General features: G+C 45.3%; 1 protein-coding gene across 1 annotated transcript in view; it reads left to right on the forward strand.

The window, feature by feature from the left end:
- Positions 1-21,330, forward strand: part of LOC108874713 (titin-like) — a 203,254-nt gene that overhangs the window by 111,182 nt on the left and 70,742 nt on the right. Inside the window, 46 exon segments of the mRNA XM_051073998.1 lie at positions 1,645-1,768; positions 2,234-2,500; positions 2,858-2,955; positions 3,047-3,215; positions 3,383-3,652; positions 3,796-4,062; positions 4,172-4,450; positions 4,991-5,399; positions 5,490-5,614; positions 5,732-5,781; positions 5,783-5,999; positions 6,207-6,476; positions 6,850-7,149; positions 7,485-7,787; positions 7,916-8,103; positions 8,309-8,423; positions 8,579-8,866; positions 8,987-9,138; positions 9,449-9,596; positions 9,684-9,983; positions 10,147-10,434; positions 10,564-10,860; positions 11,306-11,492; positions 11,588-11,703; positions 11,792-12,091; positions 13,154-13,453; positions 13,538-13,643; positions 13,915-14,111; positions 14,204-14,509; positions 14,616-14,769; positions 15,235-15,359; positions 15,450-15,568; positions 15,661-15,841; positions 15,998-16,300; positions 16,790-17,293; positions 17,458-17,760; positions 18,044-18,200; positions 18,328-18,470; positions 18,608-18,726; positions 18,939-19,070; positions 19,072-19,117; positions 19,263-19,547; positions 19,663-19,956; positions 20,093-20,392; positions 20,498-20,806; positions 20,973-21,190. Of these exon segments, the coding sequence (XP_050929955.1) occupies positions 1,645-1,768; positions 2,234-2,500; positions 2,858-2,955; positions 3,047-3,215; positions 3,383-3,652; positions 3,796-4,062; positions 4,172-4,450; positions 4,991-5,399; positions 5,490-5,614; positions 5,732-5,781; positions 5,783-5,999; positions 6,207-6,476; positions 6,850-7,149; positions 7,485-7,787; positions 7,916-8,103; positions 8,309-8,423; positions 8,579-8,866; positions 8,987-9,138; positions 9,449-9,596; positions 9,684-9,983; positions 10,147-10,434; positions 10,564-10,860; positions 11,306-11,492; positions 11,588-11,703; positions 11,792-12,091; positions 13,154-13,453; positions 13,538-13,643; positions 13,915-14,111; positions 14,204-14,509; positions 14,616-14,769; positions 15,235-15,359; positions 15,450-15,568; positions 15,661-15,841; positions 15,998-16,300; positions 16,790-17,293; positions 17,458-17,760; positions 18,044-18,200; positions 18,328-18,470; positions 18,608-18,726; positions 18,939-19,070; positions 19,072-19,117; positions 19,263-19,547; positions 19,663-19,956; positions 20,093-20,392; positions 20,498-20,806; positions 20,973-21,190 (10,128 nt within the window).

Raw genomic sequence — 21,330 nt, forward strand, 5'->3', positions numbered from 1 at the left:
AACAGTGATTACATTGTTATTTCTGAAAAAAACCTCACACATTTTATAAGCATATTATAATGAACACGACCAAGCTGAGCCTCATTAAAAATATGAGGCTCAGCTTAATATGGATAATATGGAGTTTAAAAGTTTAAAACAATAGAAATCTAAAAACATCCAGGTTAGACAGGGTTAAATAAATACCAGTTAGCTTCAAAATGGATGTAATTTAATTTAATATGTAATGATATGAAGACAACCAGAGAAGACTAATAAAACACCAGTAGGACCAATAAAATAACAAAACAGCTCAGCCTGTCCCTCCCCCAGCACCCACTCAAACAAACTCCCCCCAACTGTTCAGAAACTGACAACATATGAATAAATAGTGTTTCAGGCTCCTCTGAGCCAATCTGATCTTAGATTTAACTTTGAACAAAAATCTAATCACTTCTGTCTGCAGACCTGAAGAAAGTTGCTTTTATTTTACTGTGTCTCAATCACAACTTAGTAGCAAAACATTAATTTGTCAGCAGCTGCTCCCATTATTGACCTCTGTTTAACTTCTTTGATCACCTGAAATGTTCAAAGTTTGAACTTTGAACTCATCAGCACTGAAAATGATGATGTCTATAGTGTTTGTTTCAATAAGACAAATATAATATTGTTAAAGCTCATATGAAAATAAATAAAATAGTGATAATAGTTTTTCTTTTGTCATTTAAATAAAAAACAAGGAACAGACTTTAATATCAGATACACCACATGTTTGATTCCTCCTCAGTGAGTTATGTAGTTGCAGGCTCAGGCAGCTCAGTGTGATATACAGTCTGTGGATGTGTGTTAAAATCAGCTCTCAGGAGTCAGAGGTCGTGTAGTTTAAATCGGGGGAAGGAAAGCAGCTGTCTGTGTTCGTTTTAGCTGTCAGGGCTCAGCTGACTGACTCTGTGTGTGCTGGAGACCCGAGAGCCCAAAACTTCAACTCTGTGTCTTCTGAACCTCACAGACATAATTAGGGCCGATAAACCCTCCCATCTTGGTTGACTGTTGAGTGTGTTCTATAGACCTGGCAAGTATGATTCGGGTTAATAATCCCCCAGACCACCACAGACAACGACCAGAGTAAAAAAAAAAAAAACTCAATCTGAATGACACTGTTACAGGCAATGCTCACAACACAACCTTGAGGTAGAAATCCATTAAATGTTATTAGAAGTTAACACACACCTCCAAGTGTAGCTGCTCACAAACAACTATGAACGCTCTTGATTTCTGGCATGGTTAAAAAAGTTGTCACACTGTATTAACGAAAGAAAAAAAACAACCATTATCTTTTCTGATTCTCCTGAAGCTGGCAGACTGTGGTCAGGGAAATAAAACCCCGTTGGACCTAACCAGCGGTGATCACAGAAACCTGTGTGCTTGCTGACACTGTTTAACCCAACAGGTGGTGTTTGAGAAATGAATACACTGAGCGCTTCACACTCTGACAGGTGCTGTGCAGGAAAAGTAAAACCCACCACTTTAGTAACTGACTCTGTTGAACCTGAGAGTCTGTGTGCAGTGCAGGTTAAACCCTCCTGTCAAATGACTGCTGAACCTGACTGGTAGTTTTCAGGGTAGCTTAATCCTCTTGCTGACTGACTCTGTTGCACCTGGCAGGTGGTGTTGAAGGCCGAGGGTAAAGTCCACAGCCTCACTCTGCGAGACGTCCAGCTGAATGAAGCTGGACAGGTCAAACTCACCGCCAAAGACTTCCAGACTGAGGCTAGCCTCATCGTCAGAGGTAAGACAACAACATCTGCTGATTCTACTGGTCTCTACTGATGACACCTATTTGTAGTCCAACCTCGGAAGTTAGCTCCAATCAGAGTTTTAAGTGTAACTTATCACCTTCTGAAAATCTTGAAATTGCGATCCAGTTAACGTTTCACCTTCAGCAGTGATGTGGAAGTGTAGTCCAAGGGTGTGTCAGTATACTGTGACATCACTCACCATCCATTGACCAACAACAGGTGAAACGCACCTGAAACTTTCAGTCAGCCACTGCCTTTCAGTTAAGTTACTATTACTAAAACAGCAAATTTCCAATGGAAGTTTTGAGTATTGTAGTGACCAAGAATAGAAAGAAGAGCAGATGACAGACTAAAACCAACAGGTGTGTGTCTGGTGAAAGGAGCCAATGGCTAGTCCAGTTTAGCAGAATAGAAACTAAACAGCCATTCTGTATCCCATTCTTTTGTGCCTTCAGAGCCCGCAGTGGAGTTCACAAAGCCTCTGGAGGACCAGACAGTGGAGGAGGAAGCAACTGCCACACTCGAGTGTGAAGTTTCCAGAGAGGGCGCAGAGGTACGATGGTTCAGGGATGGACAGGAGATCAGAAAGACCAAGAAGTACGAGATGATCGTCGACGGCCGCAAGAGAGCGCTGGTCATCCATGACTGCACTCTGGACGACTCCAGAACGTACGCTTGTGACGCTAAAGACTTCAAAACTTCCTGCTTCCTCAACGTTGAACGTGAGTACAGCTGAAAATCAGACTTAGGAAGACTCCTAAGTATTAAGGGACCTTTCAAAAATGTTCAGGGGAGAAAGATTCCTCTATAGAATGTTAGGAATCCTAAAGACTAAGAACACCAAATGACAAACAAACAAATTACATGTTTTATTCAAAATATAAGTTCAGGGACACTTTGTCAGAGTTAAAGATTTCTCAGATCCCCTTATAAAAACTAACCTACCCACTGTATTAGGTTAGGGTCCCCTTAGAAATATAATGAAAGACAGGTTCGGGGACCTCTAAGGACATTTAAGAAAGCCTGGGTAAGGTTAAACATGAATCACCCCATTAATCACTCCTTGTTTGTGCCGACAGCTCCACATGTTGAGTTCACGAAGCCGCTCCATGATGTCGAGGTCAAAGAGAAGGAATCTGCCAGGTTTGAATGTGAAGTCTCCAGAGAGGACGTCAAAGTGAGCACACCTGCTGACAAACTGTGAACAAAGGAAACATTTTAGATCAGTTTTCAGCCTCTTAGATGTCTTCCTCCTTGTTGTCTCACAGGTCCGCTGGTTTAAGGATGGAAGTGAAATCAGAAAGGGGAAGAAGTATGAAATTATTGCTCAAGGTCGCCAACACATCCTCATTGTCCACAAGTCTGTGTTTGATGATGAGGCTGAATACGAATGTGACGCAAAGACCTCCAAGTCCTCCGGCATGCTTACTGTCGTCGGTAAGAATGAAAGATCAAAAAGCCCCTCCTCACTTTTAAGAGACACATGAAAACAGCTTTAAACACTGATGACAGTTGTCATTTCTGGGCTGGAGTAAACACCCGAATCTTTGTTGTCATAGTTGTAGACGTTCAGTTGAGATCTGACTTTGTTTCTTTCATCACAGAGGAGGAGGCGAGGTTCATCAAGAACCTGTCTAATGTGGAAGGAACAGAGACAGACAGTGTGAAACTGATCTGTGAGGTCTCCAAACCCAGTGCTGATGTCACCTGGTACAAAGGAGACCAGGAGCTGCCCGAGGGCGGCCGCTACGAGCACATTGTTGACGGGAAGAGGAGGATCCTCCTCATCCAGGACCTGAAGATGGCAGACGCCGGAGAGTACAACTGCAGGCTGAGTCCCAGCATCAAGACCTCCGGAAATCTCAAGATAAACGGTAATAATCTGACTGGTGGTGTGGTAAACCTAACTTTGAGAGTTGCTTATAATCATTCTGTCAGATCAGAGTACATGAACCACAGTCAAGTTTGATAAAAACCCACCAACCTCTGATCTCTCTTGGTACTTTGTGTGCTACAGAACTGGCTGCTGAGTTCATCTCCAGGCCTCAAAGCCAGGAGGTGGTGGAGGGTGAGAAGGCAGAGTTCACTTGCTCCGTCTCCAAGGACACCTACGAGGTCAAATGGCTGAAAGATGACAAGGAACTGGAAGCGGGAGACAAATACCAGATGGTCAGTGATGGCAAAAGACGAACTCTGGTCATCAAGAACTGCGAGCCCAAAGACGAGGGCGGATATGTGGTGATGATTGGACCGACCAGAGCCAGCGCTGACCTCACTGTGCTCGGTAAGCCGAGAGTAAAATCACAGAAATGCCATGTGGAGCTTGTCTTCAGCAGCAGTGATACTGTAAATTAGAGTTACATCAGTGTCTAATGTTTTTTTTTTACCTGCAGAGAAACTGAAGATCATCACACCACTGAAGGACACAGAGGCCAAAGAAGGTCAGGAGATCGTCCTGAACTGTGAGGTTAATACAGATGGAGCCAAGGCTAAGTGGCTGAAGAACGAGGACACAGTGTTTGAGAGCAGCAAGTATGTGATGGTCCAGAGAGACAACGTCTTCTCTCTGAGGATCAAAGATGCCCAGAAGGGAGACGAAGCCAACTACAGCATCAACCTGACCAATCAGAGAGGAGAGCAGGCCAAGAGCGCCTGCAACCTCACTGTCAAAGGTCAGTGGTCAATGGTCACTGTAACCGCACAAATCACCTTTTTGGCCATAACTCAAGAATTCACGTTAACTGACTGCAACTGGACTGGTTGGCAGAGGCATACAACCATGAAGCAGTAATTTGACTTTACTTTAAGCCACTAAAAAGTACGATAGGAATGACAATGCTAAACACACTGATAAACCAGTCATGCATTTGCATAACCACCAAGTTCTGACAGGACTTCAGACTTTTTATTCAGGAAAAGGCCTTTCTTTAACAATGAGTAACTGAATGTTTTATCAGATTTTGTTAAATGAACAACAAGCATGTAAGATGTTTACATTTTCTGACGGCACCAAAACTCATCAGCATGAAACAGTTGCAAACAGTACCCAGCCCTGTAGAAGACTGTCTATTTATAAGCGTTTGATGATGTGCAAACTGGGCCAAACTGGAGCTCAGTTATAAAGGGACTGTATGAGAAAGGTCACGAGCAAATGACAAAACTGAACACAGTTTCTGCTCACAGTGAACCTATGTTTGTTTTGTGTTATTCAGAGGAGAGTCTGAGGATTGTGGTTCCTCTGGAGGACATCGACACTCAGGAGAAGAAGACTGTCAGCTTCTCCTGTAAGGTCAACAGGCCTAATGCCACTCTGAAGTGGATGAAGGGTGGCGAGGAGATCGTCTTCAACAAACACATCGTCTACAGAGTGGACAAAGAGAAGCACACACTGACCATCAAAGACTGCACACTGGCCGACGAGGGTGAGTACACCGCTGTGGCTGCAGACAACAAGTCCACTGCAGAGCTGATCATCAGCGAGGCGCCAACTGACTTCAGCATGCAACTGAAGGACCAGACCATCACAGAGTTTGACGATGCAGAGTTCACATGCAAACTAACCAAAGAGAAAGCAGACGTCAAGTGGTATAGGAACGGACGTGAAATCAGAGAAGGACCCAGGTACATTACTGCAGAACAGTCAGACCCTCAATTATAAACATATGAATCAAGTTAAGTTTTGACTGAGTAGTTTATTGTTTATTTTCACAGATACACATTTGAAAAAGATGGAAAGATGTGCACCTTGCGTATCAAGGAGTGCAGACCTGATGATGAATGTGAATACGCCTGTGGTGTGGACGAGAAGAGATCCAGGGCCAGGCTCTTTGTTGAGGGTGAGTTTCCTCTGTACAAACTATTTATTCAATATAAACTATATTTTCAGTATAATCTACTTCCTGGTTTGTTCCTTCTTTGAGTGATCTCCTCATGAACCTTGTTCTGTCCTGCAGAAACCCCAGTGGAGATTGTCAGACCACCACAGGACATGTTCGAACCTCCAGGGCTCGGATGTTGTGTTCGAGGTGGAGCTCAACAAGGACAGAGTGGAGGTGAAGTGGTTGAGGAACAATATGACAGTCGTCCAGGGAGACAAATACCAGATGATGAGCGAGGGTAAAGTCCACAGACTGCAGGTCTGTGAGATCAGACCCCGAGACCAGGGAGAATACAGAGTCATCGTCAAGGACAAAGATGCCAAGGCCAAGCTGGAGCTGGCAGGTGAGAGCTCAGACAGGCAGGACAAACAGACCACTACATTTATTGTCCAGGCTTAAGCCCATTATTATTGGTTGGACAAAACAATACATGAGTGATGTGACGCTACAGAAAATAATCTAATCTAATCTATCTAATGTGTCCAGGTGTTTCTCAGTTTCCAGTATAGTTGTGTCTCTGACTGTGTCTCCTTCCTTCCTCCTCCTCCAGCTGTGCCTCAAATTAAGACCACAGACCAGAGCTACGTCACAGACGCCGGGAAGCCCATTGTCATGGCCGTCCCCTATAGTGCATACCCAAAGGCTGAGGCCGACTGGCTGTACAACAATCTGAGTCTGCCCAAAGACAACATCTACACCTCCGCTGACCGCACAGAGTACCGACTGAAGGACCCCATGAAGTCTGACGAGGGCCGCTACAAGATCATCATCAAGAACAAACACGGAGAAGGAGAAGCCTTCATCAACCTGGATGTCATCGGTGAGTTAACTGAACACAAAGCTAAAGTCAGACCCTTTAGATAAAGAGAGACCAAAACCAGGTTGACTAATAGTCAACTGCAGCAAGTTCCGTCATGTTAAGGCAAGTTTATACTAAGATAACCATGAAATACTGGATACTGATGTCAACTAATAAGATTTAGACAAAAAATTGACATGTAAAGTTTAAGATGGACACATTTAGGAAAAGACAAACAGGTGATAGTCATTAAAGATGTCTGACAAAGGCGAATCAGTTGAAACCAAAGTCACAAAAACTGCTACTACAGGACCCTGTAAGCCTTGGTTTTCTCAGCATTAGTTTAATTTAGTCAAAGAATCATCCTGATCATTTAAAATTTTTTTGTCTTCAGATGTCCCGGGACCCGTGAAGAACCTGCAGGTGATCGACACCGCCGACGGCGAGGTCAGCCTGGCATGGGAGGAACCCGAGAGTGACGGCGGCAGCAAGGTCATCGGCTATGTGGTGGAGAGGCGCGACGTGAAGCGCAAGACTTGGACGCTGGCCACCGACCACACCGACTGTCCCGAGTACACAGTGACGGGCCTCCAGAAGGACTCCATGTACCTGTTCAGAGTCTGCGCCCGAAACAGGGTTGGCAGCGGACCAAATGTAGAGACCGACAAACCTGTACAGGCCAAGAATAAGTTTGGTAAGAATGATTTGATATACTGATATTTTCACATTAAATGAGTGAGTTGACATTTGAGACAAACTACAGGAACAGAGTGGTCTGTCAATTGACTTTAGAAAAAAAATAAATCTGTTTTACCATTATAAAAAGTCTAATACAATAGCAATGTATGACTTCTGGGAAAACAGTTAGTGGTGCTAACTTTAAATTGATATAACTAGTCATGGCTAAAACTTTGTAATGAGCTGATAATCTTGATTCATTTTGTAATTCCACATAACAAGCAATGAGGCAATGAGGCAGCAGTTAAATTTAATCATAATAATATCTGTTATTTCTGTCCCTTTTTATAGATGTTCCCGATGCCCCTCTGAACGTGATCGTGGGAAATGTCACCAAATTCGGGTGCACCGTTTCCTGGGAGACTCCTGAGTCAGATGGAGGCTCTCCCATCACCTCTTACATTATCGAGCTGCGTGACCGGACATCGGTGAAGTGGTCACCCGTCCAGGTGACCAAAGCTGATGAGCTCAGTGCCATCGTCAATGACGTCATTGAGAACAAAGAGTACATCTTCAGAGTTAAAGCCCAGAACAAAGCTGGTGTCGGCAAGCCCAGCGTGGCCTCACAGCCCGTCAAGATCATGGATCCCATCGGTGAGTTTAACTGAGAGATGGAGTTCATCAGCTAACTTCATTCAACACACCATCCTCACCATCCAGTCAGTCTCTGCCCCCCCACCCCTTAAGTAATATTTACGGTTTTTATGTCCAACCCCCTGCAGAGCGTCCAAGTCCCCCTCTGAACCTGTCCTGGCAGGACCAGAACAAGAGCTCGGTGCAGCTTACCTGGGAGACTCCTCTGAGGAATGGAGGCAGCATCATCACCGGATACATCGTTGAACGCTGCGAAGAAGGCAGCGACAAGTGGCTCCGCTGCAACGCCCGACTCTGCCCAGACCTCTTCTACAAGGTCAGATAACTATTCAAATAAATACTGATCTGCTGTTTCCTGTCAGATATGTCATGGACTTAACTGTAAAGGAATCTTCATCCAAATGTCTCGTATTAAAAGCTTTCAATCTGTTTCCTCCACTGCTCTGGAGTAAAAGCCCTGTTGTTGACCTAATTATTCTATGTTTAATAAAAGTGGTAAACACTGGAACTGTTTACTTCAGGTGTCTGGTCTGAAATACGGAGCCAAGTATAACTACAGAGTGTTTGCTGAGAATGCTGCTGGAGTCTCTGACCCATCAAACATCATTGGACCTCTGCTGGCTGACGACACACATGGTGAGAAAGACAATGCCTTTACTGACGGGAAGGTTGAAAGAAAACTGATTCTTAGTTGAAGAAAATGACAAACATGAAATACAGGTTGAATGAGCCAAATACAAACATTTTATACACTTAATTCAGTCCCAGTCATGTCTCTCTGCCCTCTCCAGTCGGTCCGACCTTTGACCTGAGTGCCTTTAAAGACGGCCTGGAGGTGATTGTCCCTCAGCCTCTCACCATCAGAGTCCCCATCACCGGATACCCGACCCCTGTCGCCAAGTGGACCTGCGGAGAGAAGGAGCTGACCACCGCTGACGAGCGCGTCTTCCTGATGACCAAATCCACATTCACAGAACTGGTCGTGACGCCAAGCGTTCGCCCAGACAAAGGCATCTACACACTGCAGCTGGAGAATGACGTCACATCTGTCTCTGGAGAGATCGAAGTCAACGTAATTGGTATAGTATTACAAAAGGAAAAAAATAAGGAACTATTAACAGTACAACATTTTCTGGTTCAAAACTGCCTTTATTTTTGTTAAGCTTTTGGCATTAAGTATTTCTGTTTGTGTCTTCCAGCTGCGCCCAGCGCTCCAAAGGACTTCAAGGTCCTGGAAGTTACACGGCAGCACGTTCACCTGACCTGGGAGGCTCCGGAGCATGACGGAGGAAGTCCTCTGACAGGCTACCAGGTGGAGAAACGGGACGTGTCCCGCAAGACCTGGGTCAAGGTACAACATCAACATCTGCACTCCACACTGTGTGCATAACCATCTGATGCTTACAGTTCATGTTTTTTTCATGTACGCTAATTATTGTATTTGTATTTTTGGATCCTGCATACGTCTTGTTGCTCTGATATAAATTACAGTTATGTGAGAGGAACAAACTTGAGCTGTCATCATCATCATGTATGCTTGACAATTTATTGTCATTAATGTGATCTTATTGGCATATTTCATGCCATGTACACAATGTAGTAGTTGCTACAAAAATTCTCATGTTGAAACAAACATTTTATGGCATATGTCTCTTTCTCAGGTGGCCACATTTATCCAGGATCAAGAGTTCACCGTCACAGATGTGGTTGAAGGAAAGGAGTACCTGTTCAGAGTCACTGCCTGCAACAAGTGTGGACCAGGAGAGCCAGCGTACATTGACGAGCCTGTCAACGTCTCCTCTCCTGCCAGTGAGTCAGACCGGGGATTAAAATGTCTCGTTAATGATACTGCAAATTAAGGAGCTTTCTAACCTCTCTGTCTTGTTTCCCCACCAGCTGTTCCCGACCCTCCAGAGAACCTGAGGTGGAGAGACAAGTCAGCTAGTGGCATCTTCCTGACCTGGGAGCCACCAAAGTACGACGGCGGCAGCGGCATCCGTGGCTACAACGTGGAGCGCTGCCAGAGAGGAACCGATAAGTGGGAACCCTGCGGAGACCTGGTGCCTGAGCTGAAGTGTGAGGTGACAGGTCTGACCGAGGGCCAGTGGTACGCCTATAGAGTCAGAGCCCTGAACCGACTCGGAGCCAGCCGGCCCTGCAAGGCCACAGATGAGATCCAGGCCGTTGATCCCAAAGGTACCAAGAACATCTCCTTTTAAAGAAACAAGGAATGCACATGATGTTGTGTGTAGACATTTTTGCATTTCTAATGATTAACGAACAGCGAGTCATTTCTTTTTGTTAATTATCCTCTATAGTGTGAACTTCCGACTGATCCTTGTCCTTATTGTTTATGCAGAGCCTCCAGAGATCCAGCTGGATGCCAAGCTGCTGGCTGGTCTTACTGCCAAGGCCGGCAGCAAGATTGAACTCCCCGCGGAGGTGAAGGGTAAGCCTGAGCCCCGGGTGAAATGGACCAAGGCCGACCTTGTCCTCAAACCAGATGACAGGGTCTCTATTGATACTAAGCCAGGACACTCCACTGTCACTGTCGCCAAGACCAAGAGAGACGACAGTTCCACCTATATCATTGAGGCTACCAATGACAGCGGCCGTGCTACTGCCACCGTTGACGTCAACATCCTCGGTAAGACCATTTAACAACCAACGAAGAAATAATGGGATAAAGATGGTTTTCATAATGACTTTTTTATTTCATGGGTAACTCAATTTCAAATATACTCAGAAATATGCTCACGCAAATATGCTCACGCAGATAAGCCTGGTCCACCGGCTGCCTTCGACATCTCTGAGATCACCAACGAGACCTGCTTCCTGGCCTGGAACCCGCCGCGTGACGATGGTGGCTCCAGAGTCACCAACTACATTGTTGAGCGCCGTGCCGCCGACAGTGAGATCTGGCACCGCCTGTCCTCCACCATCAAACAGACCACATACAAAGCTGTGGGTCTGGTCAAGTTCAAGGAGTACATCTTCAGAGTCTTTGCTGAGAACCAGTTTGGTGTTGGCCCACCAGCGGAACACCCATCCATCATTGCCAGATACCCCTTTGGTAGGTCACCTAACCGTAGGACGAGAGTTTATCACATTGATTTGTATCTTTAATGGACTAGTTTTAGAAAAAAATACACCTATTTGGTGAATAACTTCCGCTGGAGAAGTGAACCTAGCTCTGTCCTAAGAGACTAAATACGTGTTTTTCCCACAATGTTGAACTGTTCATCTAAGATGATTCATAGATTCATAATCAGTTGTAATTATAGAATGAGCTGAAGATTTGGTACCACATTACCACATTGAAAATGGACAACAAAGATGATAAAATAAAAAAGGCTGTTCATTCAGGCTTTTTCTTTAATAGACCAGGCCCATTTCAAGGTTCAGGTTTATAGGTCTTTTCTTGGTCAAAGATCTACAGAGTTCTTTGTGTAAAAATAGGGCCCTCATATGGTTAGGACTAGTTTGGATTAAACCTATCCCTTCTGTCTTGTCTCCAGACCCCCCTGGAGCTCCTTATAAGTTGGAGCCTTCCGACATCGCCAAGGACTCACTGACTCTGACCTGGTACGAGCCTGATGAGGACGGAGGAAGCCCCATCACAGGATACTGGGTGGAGAGATATGAACCAGACCATGACAGATGGATGAGATGCAACAAGCTGCCCATTAAAGACACCAACTACAGGTGAGTCCAACTGTTCAACTGTCTGGTTTGTGAGATGAGTTTTACACAGGTTTGTTGGATTTCACTCCATTGATGTAATGTGTTTTCTTCTGCAGAGTCAAAGGTCTTCCCACTAGGAAGAAGTACAAGTTCAGAGTCCTGGCTGAGAATCTGGCTGGAACTGGCAAACCAAGCAAGGAGACAGACCCAATCCTTGTCAAAGATCCTATCGGTATAAAGACATTTATTCACTTTAGTTGTGTATAAGGATCTAAAATCCTTTCAAAGTGTTAAAAAGATCATGGTCATTCCTCTTCCAGATCCTCCATGGCCTCCTGGTAAACCCACGGTGAAGGACGTGGCCAAAACTTCCTGCTTCCTGATGTGGACCAAACCAGAACATGATGGTGGAGCAAAGATCGATGGCTACATCATTGAGATGCTGAAGAGTGGTACTACAGACTGGATCCGCGTGGCGGAGGACATTAACCTCCTGGAGCACTTCCTGAAGGGCCTGATGGAGAAGCAGGAGTACTCGTTCAGGGTGCGGGCTGTTAACGCGGCTGGCGAGAGCGAACCCAGTGAGCCCAGTGATCCAGTGCTCTGCAAAGAGAGACTCAGTAAGAAAAAACAATACTTCGTCAGATTGATGCACTGACACTGTAGAACAGACAATACTCAATAATAGACATGTAACATGTAAAATTGAAACTGACAACTTATTCTAGAGTTGTGCATCGTATATGAGAACACAAGTGTTGTCTAGAATAGACAAAACATTTTAGACCGAGCTCTGGAACAGTTTTGTTGCTGTTGCTTTAAAGTAGACGTGGCAGTGTGTTGCTCTAGATACAACCAGCTTAACTAACACTACAACAGCTTGCTGAGGGATGCTCCAGAGCTGAAAAATGTTCTGCAGCAGACATATCAAAATAATGCACCAGAACAGAAATATCAAACTAACACTCCAGACCAGACACATGTCAGACTCCAGAATAGATAGAGCACATCAGACCTGTACCCTCGAACAGATACTACATGTCAAACTAATGCTTGTAGAACACAATAAAGTTCTGGACAGAAACATCAAATTAATAATCTGAAGAGCAGACATGTAAAGTTGACAAACGAGAACAGGCACAGATGCTTTAAAACACATGTCAAGCTTTTGCTCTGTAATAGACATGTCCGAGTGAGGCAATATATTGTACTGATAGTCCAGAACTGACACAATTTACCAGGTGAACATGTCTCAGCAAAGCCTGGAATGTGTTGACTCCTGCATTACAAAACAATTTGGTGATACAACCTTTTTTTTTTTAGTAATATCACATACAGTCATGACACAAGAAGCTTGCACAAGCTCACCTTTTAAAGTTGGCCCACAAGGGGGCAGTATTGAGAGGTGTGCAATATGCTTTAGCAATATCTTTTTAGCATTACATTGCCCACCAAAACCAAATGGAGCAGAAACTCTGCTGGTCCATTTGACCTACATACTCTGGTTGGCATGCGCCTTTAACTAAATTTCAGAAACAACTGTTGAGGGTTTACTTATTCAAAAGCCTCAGAGGCATCAGTCACACTAATCATAATCATGTTTAACTACTGACATATATTCAATATATGACAGTAAGTCTTTGAGAGCCAACATGAAGAAACCTTTGTCATAATCTCCTCAGACCCTCCTTCGGCTCCTCGCTGGTTGGACGTTGTCAACATCAGCAGGACCAGTGCAGACCTGAAGTGGACAGTCCCAGAGCGCGACGGAGGCTCGCCCATCACCAACTACGTGGTAGAGAAGCGTGACGTCAGGCGTAAAGGCTGGCAGGCTGTGGACACCACAGTAAAGGAGCTGAAGTACACTGTGACTCCGCTCAATGAAGGATCGCTGTATGTGTTCCGCGTCGCTGCTGAGAACGCTGTGGGTGTAGGACCGTTCTGTGAGCTGGAGGACTCTGTGCTGGCCAAAGACACTTTCAGTAAGTTCCAGGTGATGTATAGATGACTACTAAAGAAAATACCCAGTGTTCACTCTGTTGACAAATGATTTTGTTTGTTTACAGCTACTCCTGGGCCACCATATGCCCTTGCTGTCAATGCTGTGACCAAGAGATATGTGGACCTCCAGTGGGAGGCGCCTAAAAACGATGGTGGCAGACCCATCCTCAAGTAGGTCTTCACTGGCAATGGACATCCAACATTAAATAATAGTAGTATCAAAAAACACAGTATATATAAGATTATATTTCAACAATTACAAGCCATTGGGAGTAACCCTCCCCCAGTTCCTCACTATTTTACTGAACTGTTGCCAAACATCAGTGAAATTACTGAGGTGAGGTATTGCATTTGTTGAAACACTTTACATAACATCCTCAGGTAGGATTTTCTGTGGTGTTACTATGAAGGTGTGTTTACCGTCCGTGTCTCCTCCCTGTAGGTACTCCATTGAGAAGAAGGAGAAGCTTGGTACTCGCTGGGTTAAATGTGGGAAGACTTCAGGTCCAGATTGTAAGTACAGAGTGACAGACGTCATTGAGGGAACAGAGGTTCAGTTCCAGGTCTGCGCTGAGAACGAGGCTGGCGTCGGACATCCGAGCGAACCCACTGAGATCCTCACCATCGAAGATCCAACAGGTTAGTCCAGTAATGAGTAATGGCTCATTTAATTAAAAGCAGATTGCACACAGTGCATAGAGTCTAAATCCATCTGTCTTGTCCTCCATTAGGTGTCCCATCACCACCCATCGAGCTGCATGTGACTGGAGCCAGCCGGGACTTCCTGTCCATTGCCTGGAAACCACCACAGAATGACGGCGGCAGCCCCATCTCAGGCTACCACATCGAGATGTGCGAAGCAGGAACAGAGAAGTGGATGAGGGTCAATTCCCGTCCAGTGAAGGAACTGAAGTACCGCGTGGAGGAAGGTGTGGTCCCTGAGAAGGAGTACATCCTGAGAGTGAGGGCCATCAACTCCGTCGGAGTGAGCGAGCCCTCTGACATCTCCGAGAATGTCTTTGCCAAAGACTCTGACTGTAAGGGCATCCGACACTGTCCCTAACGTTTCCTGTACAGATTTCTGTTAATCAAACTGACAGAAGTTATTGGTGAATGAGTGAGATGTTTTTTCTCCGTCTCCAGGTAACCCAACTCTGGACTTCCAGACTCTGGACCTGGTTGTTGTGGAAACAGAGAAGCTGCACATCCCAGTTCCCTTCAGAGCTGTACCCTCACCCAAGATCACCTGGCACAAAGACGGCAAAGAGCTGAAGGCAGATGAACGTCTTGGTTTCAGGTCAGTGTGACGTTTCATACCTGCCAAGGTGTTTATTTTCTTTGTTTGCAGCCTAATTCAGAATGATAAGTATGTACATTGTATTCGTCTGAAAACTAACAACCATATACAAACAAAGACGGGCCTCCTCCATCTCTCACCCCAACCAAGGTCATGAGGAACCTGGTTGTCATGTTTGATGATCAGCTCTCCTTCTCTGACCATGTTGTATCTGTCTCCTGGTTGTGCTTTTATTTTTTGTTATTGAAGTTTTTATTTAATTTTTCAATATATGCAAAACATAAGGAAACACAAAACCACTTAATGCAGTTAATCAATGAGAAACATATCAAACCAGCAAAGGCTGAACATAAAGAAAAAAAACATTAAAACTTGATTTGGGCACAAACTTGCCAACAAAAGTAATAAGAATAAAAATGTAAACTGTAAAGACGTATGAAGAATGGGATTGTTTGCGTTCAACAGGAAGGAGTATACTTCCTGTCACCTGGAGATTGACAGCAGCCTTCACGCTGATGCTGGAGTGTACAAAGTGACTCTGGAGAACAAATTGGGAGCTGCCAGTGCCACCATCAACGTCAAAGTCATCGGTACTTGATCACACACACGGTTTTTACCTTGTGACGTGGATATATTGGACAGCAGATTATTTCTTCATATCTCTGTGTCTCTGTCTTCAGGTCTTCCTGGTCCCTGTAAGGAGATTGTGGCCTCAGAGATCACAAAGAGCTCCTGTAAAGTGTCCTGGGATCCTCCAGACTATGACGGCGGCAGCCCGATTCTTCACTATGTCCTGCAGGTCTGAGATGGAAGCTTATTTCATTTCTGAACCTGAAAGGCTCTGCTGAGCGTGTAAAACAACCAGTGATTTATTCGTTTCTGTGTGTGCAGCGGCGTGAGGCCGGCAGGAGGACGTATGTCAATATGATGTCTGGAGAGAACAAAGTGAGCTGGACTGTCAAAGACCTCATCCCCAATGGAGAGTACTACTTCAGAGTCCAGGCTGTGAACAAGATTGGAGGAGGAGAGTTCATCGAGCTCCGCAACCCAGTCATTGCAGAGGACCAGAAACGTAAGTAAATCTCTGTCACTATGTGTTTGATATGACGCGTGGAAAGATAGATTTTAGCAAAGGACCACTCCACCAGTGGTTCTTTGATAAAAATTTTTGCTCTGTGGCAGTTTGTGTCCAAGTGATTTATTACTGAAATTCATCTCTTGCCCCCAGATGCTCCTGACCCACCGGTGGATGTGGAGACACACAACCCCACATCCAGCACCATCACTCTGACCTGGAAGCCTCCCATGTACGATGGTGGCTCCAAGATCATGGGCTACATCCTGGAGAAGCAGCAAAAGGGCGAGGACAAGTGGGAGAGGTGCAACGACTTCCTGGTGCCCGTCCTGTCCTACACCGTCAAGGGACTGACAGAGGGCAAGAACTATGCTTTCAGAGTCAAAGCAGAAAATGCAGCTGGGGTCAGCGAGCCGTCACGCAACACGCTGTATGTCAAGGCCTCAGACGCTGTTGGTAAGGATGACGTTGCCTCCTGACAATCACTAAACAGCTTTACAGTTTTACAGCTGATTTATGAAGTCATACAGTTTCAAAATGCTGTCAGCTGGTTAGCTTAGCTTAGCATAAAGAGTAGAAACAAGGGGAAACAGCTATCTTGGCTCTGTCCACACACAATCTAAGTCTGACACTTAATCCTGCTGCTGGTTTTTTACAGCTTAAACAAAAGAGATATAACATGTTAATCAGTGAACTTTGGACAGAGCCAGGCTAATTGTTTCCCCATATTTCTTTATGCTAACCTAAATTAGCAGGGCGCTGGTGGGTGGTAGCTTCATATTTAGCATACAGACATTACACTCTTATAGGTCGGAACATCTGCCTCACAAGTGTATTTCTCAAAACAGTAGTGCCCTGAAACGTGAATTACCGTGTTAAAAACCTTGCATCTGTCATGTTTCCAGCTGAACTTCTTGTTGATTTTACTTCTGTTCTCCCTCTTAGATCCTCCAAAGGTTTTCCTGAGTGGCAGCCTGCAGTCCGGTCTTGCCGTGAAGCGAGGTTGTGAGATCTGCCTGGACGCCAACATCTCCGGCTCACCATACCCTGAGATCACCTGGTACTGGAACAACCAGGTGATTAGGCCTGAACCACTCCGCAAGAGGCCTGAAAGGCCCCTGAAGAAGAAGGTGGAGAAGAAGGAAGAGGAGAAGAAGGAGGGAGAGGCCGAGAAGAAAGAGGAGAAGAAGGAGGAAGAGGTGAAGGAAGGAGAAGAGAAGAAAGAAGGAGAGGAGAAGAAGGAGGAGAAGAAGGAGGAGGCAGCTGAGCCAGAGTTGGAGGAGTCTGACTACCCAACAATAAACGAGCGTCTGGCCATCAACAACAGCCGCAGAGGCACATCCTCTATTGTGATCAGAGACTCAATCCGCGCCGACCATGGTGTCTACATGGTGAAGGTGGAGAACGACCACGGCATTGCCTCAGCAACCTGCGAGGTCAACGTGCTTGGTGAGAATTTTTCTCAGTTATTTTTTTTTTTTTTTGTCTTTTTTTTTTTTTTTTTTACATTTTAGAGAAGAAATAATCATTTTATACATGTGTTGTTCTTTATACAGTGAGTATCTGTATCTTTTACTCATTTTAAAGGCTTAAATTGTTTTGTTCATCCTCAGATGCTCCCGGTCCTCCTGTGAACTTCAAATTTGAGGAAGTGAGGAAGAACTCTGTGATCTGCAAGTGGGATCCCCCTCTGGATGACGGCGGCAGTGAGATCCTCAACTACACTCTGGAGAAGAAGGACAACTCAAAGCTGGAATTTGGCTGGAGCAGCGTCACCACTACACTGAGAGGATGCCGCTACCTGGTGCCCAAACTCATTGAGAAGAAGGAGTACATCTTCAGGGTTGTGGCCGAGAACAAGTTTGGTGCTGGTCCTCCCTGTGTCTCCAAACCACTTATTGCCAAGAATCCCTTTGGTATGGTATCATTTATAATAACTCCTGGTCACCTTGTGTCTTTACATGTAGAATATGTTTTAGTTGTAAATAAATTAGTTGTAAATGAATCGCCCCTTTGTGATAGCTTATTATACTAGTTAGCATACATTTATGTAAACTTACTTTTCATTATGTAAAAAGTGTTCTTTTTGTGGCAAAATCAAAAACTTTAAATGTAACATACAGTTAAACTTGCAGGAAAAAACAACAACATGAATTGATTTAAATTAATTTTTTTCTGCGGTCTCTTCGTCCTCCTCAGAACCTCCTGAGGCTCCTGATAAGCCAGAGATTGATGATGTCACAGCCAAAAGCATGCTGGTCACATGGAACGAGCCAAACGACAACGGTAGCCCCATCGTGGGATACTGGGTGGAGCGTCGTGAGATTAACAGCTCACACTGGGCACGTGTTAACAGGTGAGGAAACACAACGACAAATCCTGTTTTCTGTCTCAATTTGTACTAAAGTTCATAAAAAAGCTGGTATTGACTGATGTGTGGGGAAGTATCAAAGCTGAGTGTTGGCTCTCTGTCCTGATCTTAGGAACCCCGTCCCAGACACTGAGCTGAACGTTGAAGGTCTGCTGGAAGGCCTGACTTACATCTTCAGGGTGGCAGCCGAAAACAGTGCTGGCCCAGGAAAGTTCAGCGAACCCTCTGAACCCAAGACAGCCCAGGCTCCGATCTGTACGTAAACTGTTCTAAATCACGTGTTAAGCAAGACTCTGTTGAATATTTTCATATCTGCCAAAGTGCACCACTGTAATTGGCATCAGCTTTCAGAACTTTTTCTGAACCATCTGTGTTTATTTGTGACCCAACAGTGCCTCCTGGACCGCCAGTTGCCAGAGTGGCGGCAACCACTGACCACTCCATTGATGTGGAGTGGGACCCACCTGCCGATAATGGTGGAGGAGAGATCCTGGGATACCATGTGGATAAGGTCAGTTCTTCAGCTTTGTTCACATTTGCTTTACAGCTTACTGCCTCACTGTAGCTGCAGGTTCACATTTGTTGAACTCAAGTCCTCAAACTGTATGTTCTTTTCCAAAGCCAGTGTGCAGCCCTCTAATGTTGACCTTAAAGACAGAAATAAACTGTCTTGATTACAGTTCAGTTTAATCTTCTTTTTTCTGTTTCTGTGGTGTTCTTCAGGCCATGGCCGGTACCAAGGACTGGTCCAGGTCTACAGAGCGTCCTTGGAAGACCCGGGCCTTCACTGTCTATGGAGTCCGTGAGGGGGCCAAGTACCTGGTCAGAGTCATTGCCTGCAATGCTGCCGGAGACGGGAACACCAGGATTCACAGAATCTGTCTTTGTTAGGAATCCTGCAGGTCAGCTGAAAAAAACAAAACAAGACAGAACACAAAATTAAGACGATTAAATTTAACGAGGTCAAATGTTGTCTGAGTCAGTGTTGATGTAAATCTCCTTTTTTGTTGTTGGCTTCTTTCCTTGGTCACCGGTTGCCCTCCTCAGAAATACCAGTGATTGAACTAGACCTGTCTGTCAAGAATGGCGTGGTCATCAGAGCCGGAGAGACACTCCGTGTACCTGCCACAGTGACAGGTAAACCCTACCCGTCCATAACCTGGACCAAGGACGACGGTAAACCTGACAAAGACCGTGTGGAGATCCTCACTGAGGGCAATGACAGCATTGTTTCAATTGCGAATGTCCAAAGGAAGGACTGCGGAAAATACCAGATCTCTGCTTGTAACCCCAGTGGCATCAAGTCTGCTTGGACCAGAGTGGAGGTCATGGGTGAGTGGAAGATCAGAAAGTCAGAGCAGGACTTGATGATAAAGCTCAACAGTTAACTTGAAATGAATTGATGCTTTGAAATAAAAAATGAATGTTAACATTGTTTCATCTTCAGATGTCCCTGGACCTGTCACGGAACTGAAGCCTGTTGTTGTCACTCGTAAGATGATCTTCCTGAACTGGGATGACCCTGAGGATGATGGAGGCAGTGACCTGACTGGCTTCCTTGTGGAGCGAAAAGACGCCAAGATGCACACATGGAGACAGCCCGTTGAAACCGCCTCATCCAAGTGTGAGTGTGTGGGCATCGTGGAGGGACAGGAGTACATGTTCCGCGTCATTGCCAAGAACAAGTATGGCATGGGCCCGCCTGTCGAGTTGGGCCCCATCTTGGCTGTGGACCCACAGGGTGAGTCCAAAATCATTTGATTTTGATGAGTTCTTAGCACCAGATCAGGACTTCAGTGTTTAGGAGTGGTATGATAATTGGTCTTGGTTGGAAAGTGAATTTGTTGTCAAAACTAATCACTTTGGTGGATCTGCAGGCCCACCATCAAACCCTGAGAAATTCCATTACACTGAGCGCACCAAGAACTCCATCACATTCACCTGGAAGCCACCTCGTAATGACGGTGGCAGCCCCATCATCGGCTACTTCATTGAGAAGAAGAGGCAGGACCAGCAGGCCTTTGAGCCTTGCAACACAGAGATCTGCCCCAACATGACCATGACTGTGGAGGGACTGGAAGAGGCCTGGATGTATGAGTTCAGGATCAAGTGTGCTAACCTGATCGGAGAGAGCGAGCCATCCATCCCACTTACTGTTGTCATCCAAGATGATGAAGGTGAAGCAGAGTGTTTGAAATGTTCTTAAAAAAACCCTAGCCCTACTATTTAAAATGAATTACAATGTTATCATTATTTTTTTGCTCCCACCCTGTTCCTCTCAGTGGCTCCTGAGGTCCACATGCTGAAACACTTCAAAGGCGACTCCATTACCGTGAAGAAGGGTGAACCCATTGAGATCCCCGCCGATGTCCTGGGACTCCCCATCCCCAAGATTGAGTGGTCCAAGGATGACGTGGTGATCGAGAAGCCCACTGAGACTCTGCTGATGGAGACAGAAGTGACGGGCAGGATGAACTGCAAGACTGTACTGTCCATCCCAGCAGCCAACAGGAGGGACCGCGGCAGCTACACTATATGTGCCTCCAACAACATGGGTTCAGCCAAGCACACCACCTTTGTCATGGTGCTGGGTGAGTTGAAACATGCCACCGATTTAGTCAGGAGGCAGGAAAGTCTGGACGTGCTATGTAGTCTATAAAATAGTGTGTGTTAAATGAGTGTAGGACAAATTAGTCTGTTGAAGTTTTAAAATAACCACATGACCGTATTCCAATTGAATCCATGTTCTTCCCTCAGACCGACCACTTCCACCCAGGAATATTACAGTGTCCAACATCAAGGCAGAGTCCTGCTACCTCCAGTGGGATGCACCACTTGATAATGGTGGCAGCGAACTGACCAATTACATTGTTGAAAAGAAGGATATGGAGCCAGAGCTGGTAGAAGGACAGGAAGCTCCATCTGAACCACAGTGGGAAGAGGTTACCAACTGCATCATTGAGAGGAAATACGGGGTATGTCCTAATAACAACAATAACAGCAATGGGGGCACCCTAGTAGCTCACCTGGTGACAAATCAGAGTCCTTACCACAGCAGTCCAGGTTGAAATGCATCATGGGTCTTTAACCTCAACACTCTATTTGACTAACAGTA

Source organism: Lates calcarifer, linkage group LG1 (genome assembly GCF_001640805.2).
Source record: "Lates calcarifer isolate ASB-BC8 linkage group LG1, TLL_Latcal_v3, whole genome shotgun sequence".
Taxonomy (NCBI): domain Eukaryota; kingdom Metazoa; phylum Chordata; class Actinopteri; family Centropomidae; genus Lates; species Lates calcarifer.